The 12,087-nt window shown below is 48.7% G+C and overlaps 1 protein-coding gene across 4 annotated transcripts in view; it reads left to right on the top strand.

The window, feature by feature from the left end:
* USP35 (ubiquitin specific peptidase 35) overlaps positions 1-12,087 on the top strand; it is a 30,014-nt gene that overhangs the window by 1,282 nt on the left and 16,645 nt on the right. For 2 of the 4 annotated variants that reach the window (XM_027781539.2, XM_055801865.1), the window contains exon 2: positions 10,493-11,189. In XM_027781539.2, coding sequence (XP_027637340.2) covers positions 10,508-11,189 — 682 coding nt within the window. In that variant the 5' untranslated portion in view covers positions 10,493-10,507. Of the gene's footprint in view, positions 1-7,388; positions 9,562-10,492; positions 11,190-12,087 lie in introns of those variants that run through there. The other 2 variants (XM_055801862.1, XM_055801863.1) reach the window with 2 other exon arrangements.

The raw sequence follows: 12,087 nt of genomic DNA, 5'->3' as shown, positions 1-12,087 counted from the left end.
GAGGGGTGGTTGGGATGAGGGGTGCAGGAGGAGTGGTCGGGGTGAGGGATGTGGGAGGGATGCTCGGGAAAAGGGATGTAGGAGGGATGCTCGGGGGTTGGGATGCAGGAGGGAAGTCTTGGGGAAGGGGTGCAGGAGGGGTGCTTGGGGTGAGGGATGCAGGAGGGAAGTCTTGGAGAAGGGGATGCAGGAGGGATGCTCGGTGGAAGGGATGAAGGAGGGGTGATTGGGCAAAGGGGTGCAGGAGGGATGCTCGGGGTGAGGGATGCAGGAGGGAAGTTTTGGGGAAGGGATGCAGAAGGGGTGTTCAGGGATCAGGCTGCAGAAGGGAATTCTTAGGGAAAGGGGTGCAGGAGGCGTGCTCAAAGGGAGGGATGCTCAAGGGAAGAGAAGCAGGAGGGATGCTCAGGGGTTAGGATGCTCTGGGTTGGGATGCTGGAGGGATGCTTGGAGGAAGGGGTGCAGGATGAAGTGGTGCAGAACGGATGCTTAGAAGGAGGGATGCTTGGTGGGAGGGATGCAGGAGGTGGTTCAGGGGTCAGGAAGCAGGAGGGATCCTCGGGGTAGCAATGCAGGAGGGATGTTCAGTGCCCAGGTCACAGAAAGCAGCTGGGAGTAAGGGGTGCTTGGGGGCCAGGATGCAGTCAGGGTTCTTAGGAGCTGGGATGCTCAGGGGAAGGGGTGCAGGAGGGATTCTTGCGAGGGATACTTGGAGGGATCTTGAAGAGGGCTTGGAGGGAGGTATGCGGAGAGACGGTTGGAGTAAGGGCTGCTCGGAAGCTCAAGATGCAGGAAGGAATCACAGTGAAGGGGTGCTCAGAGGAGGGAATCAGGAGAGAGGCCCAGGATTTGGGATTTGGGATTCCCAGAGCAATGCTCAGAGAGAGGGATGCTCTGTGGTCAGAATGCAGGAGGGAACCCTGGAGGAGGGATGCTTGAGGATTTGGGTGTTGGGGGGTCAGGCTACAGGGGGATGCTCTGGATGGCATTGGCAAGTGGGTGTGTGTGCACTCCCTCAGTGCCTGCAGGGCTTTGCAAAGCTGTTTACAAGGCAGCATCTTGTTAGGAGAAACTGGCCAAGATGGGCTCAGGTTTTCCTCAGGGAAGCTGACCTGGGGAGATTCACCCAGGGATGTACCCATCCCACAGGGAGCCAAAAGACCCTAAATGTGAGGGTCAGATTCAGAGCAGTCCAGATCCAACGCCCTTTCAGGTTAAAACTGCCCTGGCTTGGACTTCGCAGGTGTTACCAAAGGATAAAAGCAGATGTTGGAATATTTGCTACTTCCATGAGGTTTTCAAAATGCTTTGGGATCTCAGCTACACCCTGCTGTGTTTGTGTCACAGGACTCATGGCAGTGAAGTTTCAGCCGCACGTCCTGCCTCAGACTGAAAGGATGTAGCATGGGCTGACTTGTGCCTGGGGAGGGGGTTCGAAATGCCCTGGGCATCTTTGTGATGGAGTCTGCAAACTTTGTCATGGTCCCACTCCATCTTCCTGGTTTCTGGATTGGCGCTGATGCAAAGTCAAATGTGTTAGGGGCTGGAGGGAATCTGAAGTCTCAGATGAGTGTCATTTTTCTTGAAGGCACCACCAATAAATTGGAGATCTCTGTATCTCCAAGCAGTCAGGCAGCGTCTGATGAAACCCAGCCAGCATCAACAGTGTCGGCCCTTGGTCCAATATGCTTTGGTGAACAGGGCATGCTTTTTCCTTGGGCTATATCCAGGGGTTTAATTTCTATACACAGACAAAAGCAGACAGAAATCTGAAGAAAGGCGAGGGATGTTAATGCTATAAATACCTTCTAGAAAACAACCAGCTTTCCGGAGTAGATGTATTTACAGTCTCCAGGGAGGATGATAGAAAGGACGTTGGTCTGAAGGTCAGTGCGGGATCTGGGCACTCCTAGTGTAAAGCCCCATGAAAGTAGGGTAGCACAGCCTTGGCTGAGAGCTCTGCTAAGGAGGAGAGCAGAAAGCTTTTGGGGGAAGAAATGGAAGATATCTTCATCTGGGGAATGTGAGGAGGAGTGACCATCCTGGGAAAAACTTACCTAGCGTGGGCAGGACAAAGCTTTTTGGCATCCAATGCGAAATATATTCGGAAAATTGAAAAGCAAGCGGGGTGGGTTATTTTTGTCTGTGGTTGGTGCTGGGCTTAGCCACAGAGCCAGCGGTTTGTCAGTGTGGGTCTGGTGGGTAGAGCAAGTCCTGCCTTACGTGCCTTTCTCTGCTGCTGGTTTTCAAGGCAATGGGAGAGAGGAATTGAATTCCTTGTGTCTTGCTTTCTGCATCCATACCAGGACAGCTGATAATATGCTAGCGATGGTTCTGAGATGCTTTATTAGGAAAGGATACAGGTAGGTATTAGAGATACGTGTGTGTAGCTGTTGACCTGAGGGGAGGAACGGAGCTGTGAGGAGTCATCTGGAGAAAGAGGGGATTTTTAGAGCCTTGGGGTTTATTTGATATTACTGCACTGATCGCTTTGACATCCAGCCAAAGCCTTTTTTTTTGTTTTTAAATGACTGGGTGCCTAACAGCAAAAAACACAGAGCAAGAGAAGAGACTGGGGGATCTGTGTGCACCAAAGGGATCAAAGAAGAAGCACTGGAGAAATAAATAAGAAAGCAGGGTAGCTAAGATAGATGGGGTCAGGTGGGGCAGCAGCCCAGCACTGTTGTCCATGAATTAAGGCTGTGGTAGGTTACTTGGAGATGACTGATAGAATTGTATGGTACGGTCGAACATATCTATAATGTTTTAGAGGAAAAAGGACTGCTTACATCTGTGGTACAGCAGAAGAAAGGAAAAGGGTCTGCAGTGGTCTGTGGGTCAAAAACATCAACAGATTTTAGTAAAGGAAGGGACTACTACATGGTAAATTTAGGCTGATTGCAAGTAGGTGTCTTTTGGTTAGTTACTTTTTAGGGAACCCTTAGAAAAGTTGTGAGGTCACAGGAGAGAAACATGCTGTTCCCAGGGTGGAGCTCCTGATGTACAGCAAAGCCACGCAAAATGCAACAGTCCAGCTGGGTGGTGATGAGCAAATAAATCTTCACTCTCCAGAGGGGACAGAAAGCTGCTGAGCAGGGTGGAAGATCCTGCAGAGCATGGGGACAACCTCCTGCTCCAAATCTGCTGCTGCCCGTGGCTGGAGGGGGATCTCCATCGGGGTGGTACTAAAGGGCGGTTCTGATTCAGCGCAGCAGAGGACAGGAAAGCACGAAGAGCCTTGCCAGCCAGGAGTAATTAGCTCTAGTGAGTAGGAGACGTGCAACACAAGCGCAATCTGTCACTGGAAAGCAGTTTGGGACAGACAGCAAAGAATATGTGGTCTCCTTGAAAAGAGAAGGTGAATGTAGAAAGGCGGATTATAATTACATGCAAAAAAATTTGGCTGGGCTTCTGTGCTGGCAGTTTTTCCCTCTTACGACTGCAGAGGGGTAGGGTCTCACTTCTGATTCCAACGGGGTATTTAACTGGATTTTTCTGCATTTATTTGCTCTGAGTTTCTGCCCAGATCTCGTGAAAACAGACCTGATCCTCTGCTCTGCCATGGCGCTTGCCTGGGTGCAACTGGGATAGCAGCTGAAGCAAGCAATGTGAGGTGGAGCATTGCTGTTAATATATTTGCAGGTTTGGCTGCTGGCTCTGCCACGACCTATTGCATCTCCTTGAGCAAATGGTTTGGCTTGGATGTGCCTCGGTATTTTGTACAGCTACAGCAGCGTGAATGGTGTCTGCTGTGTCGCTTAAGTGAGAGAGTTACTCCCTTGTGTGTATTCCCACAGACACAGTTTGTAGGCCAGCGGGCTCTATTTCAGTTGAAGCCTCCAGGCATTATTACGGTGCAAATAACATATAAGGGAGGCTGAGGCTTCAGAGAATAAAGAATAGCTGGATGTGAAATAATTAAGAGAGAAGTAAAGGGAGAAGCAGCAATTGTGTCATTGGGAGGACTCAAGATAGAAACCAGAGCATTAAATTGCTGCGACTGCTTGATGCATACACAGAAGATCATTGGAATGGAATCACATCGCTGACATTAATTAAGGTTATTCAGTCAGAAGAACTAGATCTCAACGAAATGAAGAGTATAACCAGATGTATAAGTTATACTGGATCACGGGGAGGCAGCAGCAGGAGGTGCAGTACATGGGTGAGGGCCCAGCACTGGCCTTTGTTTGATGATTTCCAACTCTGTAGGGAAATTGCTGTTTCTTCCTAGTTATTTAGAGGGCTTTTGAGCCTTTTAGAAAAACAGTCATAGGGGAGTGATAAGGATGACTGTGACTGTCCAATACCTGCGGGTCAGGCTGTATCGATCGGATGTGGTAATGATGAGCTGCAGGCTGTAATTTCCCCTTCTTGGCTGGGTGAGCAGGTAGGTACTTTGGACCCCCCCCAAAAAAAAATCCCCTTTGCCTATGAATTAAAAGAACATTTGTTCCCTGCAAAAAAAGTAATAATCATTAGGACACAATTCCTTTGATGTTCCTGGAAGACAGATCTAGAGAGCTGTGATACAGCAAGGGCTGGCCCTTTGAAGAAGTATGCCAAATGGCAAATTTTGTAGAAATTTTAGAGAATACAGTATTTTTTGCGCAGTATTTTGTGCTCTAGCAAGGCACGGGGTGCGCTCCCTTCCACCCTGCAGCAGCTCAGCATGCTGCAGGATTGAGCCCTAATTGCCTGGCTGCCTGGAGGATGCAGCAAGAATAACAGTAATGTCTTGGCTGACATGAAAGGAACCGTTTCAGCAGGACTTAAGGACAATAAAAGGTGAATCTGGTTTCTCTACTTCAAAATCTCCAGAGAATTCAGGGAAGTACATCATGATTTCTTTTTCTTTGTAAGAAGCAAATTATGTCATTTATCAGTCTGTGTTTGGATGGTGGGATTTTTTTCTCCCTTAGTGGTATTCATCAAACAGTATGTGATACTGTTGTAGGAAATGTGCTGAATTTATCGCCAGGATTTCCTAAAGGTAAGATACATCTCAGGTCTATGTTTTCAGAGCTTTGTAAGATTTGGGGTGTGGGAACTGATATTGCATTCTGGAAAAATATACTAAGGAGCCTTTGCAGGAAATCTGCTGCTGGCAGGGACAGGGGAATGAACTGATTTAGAAGTAATTGGAGAAACTTCAATTGAAATGAATCCTAATTAAGGAAAAGACACAGACAGAAGAAAAATTTAAGGATGCCTCTGAACAGTACAGATTATGAAGATTAGAGCCAAGCAATGCCCAAGGTGACTTTTCATCTTGAGTCCGGGGTTTGGCTTTTTTTTTTTTTCGGTTTACTTTGTTTGGAGAGTGAAGCCAAGCTGGTCGATGCTGCTTTTTTGCTTAAATCTCCTTTCCCACTTTGCTTTCTAGAGCATGGTTGGGTATCTGTCCTTGCAGGGACACATCTCATGGTCAGCAACACCTATTGCAAATGTTGATGAAATACTTCATTTTATTTGTGGCTTTAGATGGAATTAAAGTCTGGAGCCAGGGCTGCTCTTTTTCACAGCACCCTTTTATTTTGAGGGGGCAGGGGCAAAAGCACTGTGGACCCTGGTGTGTGTTTGTGAATGGAGCGTGTGGTACCCAATGCCATCAACACCTGTTGATCTGCCAGGTGGAACAGAGAGTGTCCTCAGGACAGTTTTGTAGGTCTGAACATCTGCGTGACAAGGATGAGACGGAAGACATCCCTCCCTCTTCCAAAGCACATCTCCCTCTCTAGCACATCTTCAGAAAATCAGGAAGGGTTATCTGAGAACCTACTTCTGTTGACCTCCCTTTGGTTCTTGGGATGATCATAGAGCACATCTTCTTGGAAGCTGTGTGTGGGCACATGAAGGAGGAGGTGACTGGGAATGATCAGCATTCACTTACCAAAGGTGAATCATGCTTGATCTATGTGATGGCCTTTAAGGATGGACTGGTAGATCTGTGGATGAAGGGAGACTGTGGATTTTGTCTTCTTTGACTTCAGTAAGGCTTTTGAGATGATGTCCCGCAGCATCCGTGTATCAAAGACACAAAAGAAACTGCAGTCTAGATGGGTGGACTTCTACTTAGGTAGGAAATGGGCTGGAACTATCCTGGAACTTTCCCTTTTTAATATTTTTATCAACAACCTGGAGAAGGAGATGGAATTCACCTCATTGCATTTGTGAGTGACGCCAAACTGGGGGGAACAGTCAATACGCTTGAGGGCAGGGCTGCCATAGAGGAGGACCAGGACAGGCTGGGGCTGACAAGAACCTTGTGGAATTCGACAAGGACAAAGACAAAGTCCTGCACTTGGGATGGGCTCATGCGGGATGGGCTCACCGAGCAGGGATGGACGTGGGATGGACTAACCCAGCGTGGACTAAGCCCTTGCACTGGTGAAGGCTGGGGACTGACTGGTAGCAGCAGCACACCCCCCCCCCCCCCCCCCCCCCCATGCCTACAAGGACATTATTCAGGAGGTAGAGCCAGGCTTTTCACAGCAGTGCATGGCATGGCAGGAGAGTGAGAAGAAACAGACGTAAATTGAAACAAGGGTTTCCAACTGGAAATAAGGAAAAACTTCCCACTATGAGCTGATTAGGCACTGGGGCAGGTGGCCCAGGGTGGTTGCATGATCTCCATCCTGGGATGTTTTTAAGGTCTAAACAGACAAAGCCCTGAGCAGCTTGGTTTGATTTCAGCTTTGTGCAGGGGTTGGACTAGAGACCTCCCAAGGTCCCTTCCCTCCTGGTTCTGTGATTTTACCCACGTTGCTCCTGCCAGCTGTCCACCAGGGGAGCAGAACAGCTTTGCCATTTCGTGGCATATTTTTCTGTTTCGCTGCAAAGCTCATATTGTGTACTTTCTGTTTTATGTGAGCTACAGAACAGATGGGAACCTCAAAGCAGTTCTGCAGATTAATAATTAACACTTTGACCTTCTGCAGCATCCTTGTGTGCTCCAGGAACTTGGTTCTCTTCACCAGCAGGAATGAGCTGATCCTCCCACCTTGTCTGTGGCTTCTTACTGCCAGTGAGGAAGATGAAGTGCAGAAAGGTTGTCCCACTTCAGGAGGACTCATTATAGAAGCCTGATTATCTGAGCATTTAGTCTCTTTATCTGAGTATTAAACAGAGAGCCAGGGATCAGGTCTCCAAGGCAGCATTTGGCTGCCCAGCAATGGAACCGCCCTTCCCTCTCCTGCAGCTCCCTGGGTTATTTATGACACAATTCCAATTTCCACAACAAACGAGACAGTGATCTTACAGGCAACGGTCTCCTTCACTGCAAACCCTGATTCACTCTCCAGGCAGGTCCTGGCGTGGGGAAAAAAAAAAGTTAATGAGATCCTTTCCATAATACCTCTCTGGAAGCGTCTGGGGCTGTGCTGGGGTGGAATTAGCCATCTTAATTCCTAACCTTTGGAACGTGAATGATCTTTTAGTGTAGAACGCTTTTTTAGCGTCGTTTTGAGACTGCAATATTTATCGTTATGTATTACAAAGCAACATGAGTGCTGTTTTAATATCGTTCTAAGATTGTCATATATATTGTAAATGACTCCTTAGGGGCTCCCTGGCTAACATCCTCTACCCTGGCTTTGTCTGGCCCATGCCCAGGGGGCAGCTTAGCATACCCCGATACACAACAGAAACACGGGCTGTGTGTTCCCTCCTGCTGGCACCGGGGCAGCTGGACAGATGTAGGTGGGACTGTGTTAGCTGCAGCGCAGCCTTGTACTGAAAAGTCCTTCGTTGGTGAGGACAGCATGGACCCTCCACCACAAGCTCAACTCAGGTGGTTCTCCCCGTGGGTCTTTGAGGTCCTAATGTCAATATCAGACACTACAACGTTTCTCGATGAGGAAGATGCTTTGCCCTTACGGTCCTTGGATACTCTCCATTGGCACTTGTTTGTCTGTTGACTACATGGGGAGTTGGTTTCAGCCTTGTCCCCGCCACAGTATGTTAGATGAGACCTGGAGAGGCAGCAAGCCTGGGGTGATCCATCTTCATGTCCCCTTCTGTGATCAGCCTGAGAAAGAATGAAGCCCTTTCAGGATGTAAACTGCAAGTTCATCTCAAAATTCAGGCAGAGGTAGACTCTTTGCATGGAAAATCTGGGTGGAGTTTGGCAATGCTGAAGTGGCTAAAAGCCCAGTCATACTGGGAACAGCAGTGGACCACCATCACCGCCAAGAGGGGCAGGGAGCCACCCAACACCACATACACTGGTGGGCTGTGGACTGTGGTGATTTGTGGGGTTAGATCTAAAAGGTCTGTGGCCATGATTTGGTCGTCCTGCCTGTGTGATGTTTCCACAGCGCTGTGCCACACTCCACATGGATTGCTCCAGGGAAGTAACCACGTACTGGTGAGACGCAACGAGTGAGCACTGTAGATCCTCCTGTCTCTTCCTGGTAACTTATCTATCTGCCAGATGCTTGGGGTGTCATGGTTCAGGCTGTGAAGCTGTAGAGAGGAGGTGAAGGGGGTACCAGCTTGACTGCAGGTCTGCGCCAGTCTCTGTATGGCCAAGATGGCCACTGACCTACAGCTAGGACAACTGCTCCTCCTGATTTCTGGTCTGTCTGCAAGCCCCATCTGCTCTCCAGGTTGGCTTTTAGCCTTTGCTGTCGCTGTGGTACCCTCAGTTTGCGGTGAAAATACATTACCTGTGGGGTTTTATTCTCTCTTCTTACCTTGTCCTCATTTGTCACTGGTTTATTGTATGCTGGTCCCTCAAGAGTCCAATGAGGAGCATCAGCTCTGCCATAGCTTGTTGCAGGGAAAGCAGCAGTGATGCTCGATGGGGAAAAATAAATCCAGCACAGGAACAGAGGACCTTATGAGTCAACAGGCAGGGGACAGAAAGGCCATCGTGGTGCCTGGAAAGACATTGCAGCCTAGGCTGCCATCATCGCTGGATGGGGAGGTGGCCATGCATATATCATGGTTGTTTTCATCCTGTGAGATTGTGGGGGAAGCAGTGGTGGGAAGAGGTGGATTTTGGTCAAGTGAGAAGGCTTCCCAGCCAAGCTGCTGTGAGCCAGAACTTGAGGTTTGTATCTGGCATGGGTTTTCCCCATGCAAGCAGCTGTCTACCAGGAGAGAAGGTACATTCTGGCTTACTCCAGGGATGAGATGGTCCTTGGAGGGCATCGTCTGAGGTCCCTTCTGGATGTTATCTGTGAAAAACATACCTGGAGTACATACTACCTGTGCATACATTTTTTTTGTTAATATAACACTACCCACTTGAAAAGCTTCAAATGCTTTCTAAGTGCTAACGAAGGAAGTTCCAGCCAACCCCACTAGGAATTGCTGCACATTGTCCTCATTTCTCAGATTAGGAAACTGAGGAACCAAACGGTGGTGATTAGTCTTCTGGTCAGACGCACATGAGCCTGGATGGATCTGTACTGCCTTGATTCCTCATTTAGGTAACAAAGATGATACGTGCCTTCCTTCTCTCTCCCACATGGATCGTTTCAGGCTATGGGCAGGAAGGGATGTTCTCCAAACATGTATTTGTGCAGCACATCGCACTGGGGGGACCTGCTGTGGGTGAGTCTTTATATAGTCCCTGTAACATGTTTTAGGAAATCCTGGCTATCTAATTTTATCACTCTGTAACAGGGTTTCTTGTGCAGTAGTGCACCTGACACCTGGTTGTAAATGTTCTTCTGAGCATTTCCAGGGAAATCCTTTGGGGTTTTTTAAGCACTTTCTCCTCTAACACTTCATTGCTGGTGAATTTGGGCCGTGACGAATGGGAAACTTTGCCTGACTCTGCAGTTTCTCTCCCCTCTCGCTTTGGTCCTGCATACAAATGCGGCAAGGTCCTTGGGGAGCAGCCAAGACTGCACCACTCAGCTGGAGTGGCTGGCAGCGCAGCATAAATGTCGAACGTACCCCACTGCTATGGCACGGGGAGAGGCTGCAATGCCATCTCTGCTTCCCAAGGCTTTTCTCTCCTTCCCTGAATGTGAAGACAATCATTGGGAGTGTCTTTGCCTCTTGAGGACACCTGAGCCAGCAGACACCAATGGAAGACCTTGGCTCCCCTAATTCCCTACTCAGCCCCTCCCTGGGTCTATGGCAGGCTGTCTCCAGCAGGGATTGGATTTTGGGAGACGTGGAGCACCATCTTGAGTTGCTGAACCCATGAAGGAGGGGGAGCTCACCCATCCCTAGGGTCAAGTATAAGATTGTAGTTGGTTGTTTACAAGACAAAACACTCATATGTGTGACTAGTCCAAAGACGTTCTGTACTTTTGTGTGCTCATTCAGTTTGGGGGCTTTAGTCTCAGTCAAACAGGACCAGAATGGAAACTATTTTTGAATGCCACCATGAAAATGGCACAAAAATTGTCATCTTCATAGTGGTCCCAGACAGTTCTCAAGCTCTGGTTCTTTAACCTTCCTTGCCAAGTTGGGGTTGAAAGCTCAGCAGACCCTGCTTGAACTAATCTGCTGCTCTGTTCCTCTCTTTCAGCAGCTGGGAGCAGAGATGGATAAGATACTGGAAGCTGTGGTGATGTCCTCATACCCCAACAATGTGAAGCAAGGGCTTGTGAGGCGTGTCATTGAGGCAGCAAAGCAGCCCATGGACAGTGAGCAGTGCTGGTCCATGCTGGAGCTGTCTACCAAGCTTTATCTCACAGGGGACACCAAGTATAAAAGAGAGATCGGGAAAGAGGTTTTGGAGGTCTATGGCCACTACCACCCAGAGGAGTTTGAGGAGTTCTTCAACGTCCGCTTCCTGCTGAGTCTCCTCCAGGAAGGCTATGGACCTCTGGGGAAGAGAAGCCATTACGTACTTGATTATATCCAGTTAGGACTGCAGTTTGTCTTGGAAAGCCCATCAGCAAACAGCATCTTCAGCTTATTGAGGATCGAGGTGCTCCGGAAAGTCTGTGAGAGGCCCAGCCCCAAGCAGTGTGCGAAGATCAGCAAACTCTTAACCCAGCATCCTCAGTGCATCCCCACCGGCAAACACCAGGTCTTGTTTTGCCAGCAGCTGATCCGGTGCATCGGGCAGTTCCAGTGCATCTCCGAGGGAGAAGAGGACATCATGCAGTTTTTGGAGCAGGTGAACAAAGTGAGCAGTTTGCTGCAGAGGATCTGGAGGACTCAGACCTCAGCCATCCTGCCTTCTTTGAAGGAGCTGTTCACTATCATTTCTTCAACAGGTAATTAAACAAAAAACAAAAAACAAAAGGCTGGGAATGTGAATGTTGGCTCTGATGAAGTCAAATTTGATTAGTTTGACATCTTGCATGGTTCTCCTCCACTCCAGAAATACAGCCACAGCTGGAATGTAATAAACAAGTATCCCTAAACGTTACCCAGGGCTTTAAGCTAGGAAAAAAATATCCCCTGAAAGTACACAGACTCTGTACACAGGCGTTAAGTGGGTTGAAGTATTTGCAGCGTAAGTTTGTGTGTTCAGCATTTTCCAGCATCAGTTGGGCTTAATGGAGAGCACCTTATCTGCAGCTGGTTAGAGTGGGGCTTGAAAGCTTTTAGAAACGTCACTCTGATGGCTGACTTGATGGGACCCCACAGCCTGCTCCCTACCAGAAGCTAGGGACAAAGTTCAGGAGTTATTTCTCACTAGTCTAGAGACAGGAAGCTCTGCTGTCTCTCTGGAGGGTGGTTGTATCTTAAGGTGGGACAGAAGATATTAATCTGACTTCTGGGGCCTTTAGGTTATTGCAGAGGGTCACAGAAGATTTTTGGAGGTTCCAGGCTGGGCTCTCTGCTGGCAGGTGAGCTCCTGCTCCAGTTATTCCTACGCCCATGAGGAGATGGGTTTTTCAGTGCATGCAGAGGAAATGTGGGACCCAGGGTTGGCCTGAGAACGTTGTTGTGCCTGTGATCTCTTCCTCCCTTGGGGCTGTGTATGGCTTCATGCAGCAGCCCATCTGTTACGACCCAGCCTCACTATGTGCTACACTGGGATTTGGGGAATTCTCCTCCTGGCACTGCTAAGTGTGGACTTCACATTGCTCATTTACACCAGCTGACTAGCCACCCCATTTACAGAGGCAGAAATGATTTGGCTTTTAGAGACGAGAGATGACCTCA

The sequence above is a fragment of the Falco peregrinus genome, chromosome 4 (genome assembly GCF_023634155.1).
Source record: "Falco peregrinus isolate bFalPer1 chromosome 4, bFalPer1.pri, whole genome shotgun sequence".
Classification (NCBI taxonomy): Eukaryota; Metazoa; Chordata; class Aves; order Falconiformes; family Falconidae; genus Falco; species Falco peregrinus.
Note: the sequence above shows the minus strand (reverse complement) of the source record. Positions and strands in the feature narration are given on the sequence as shown.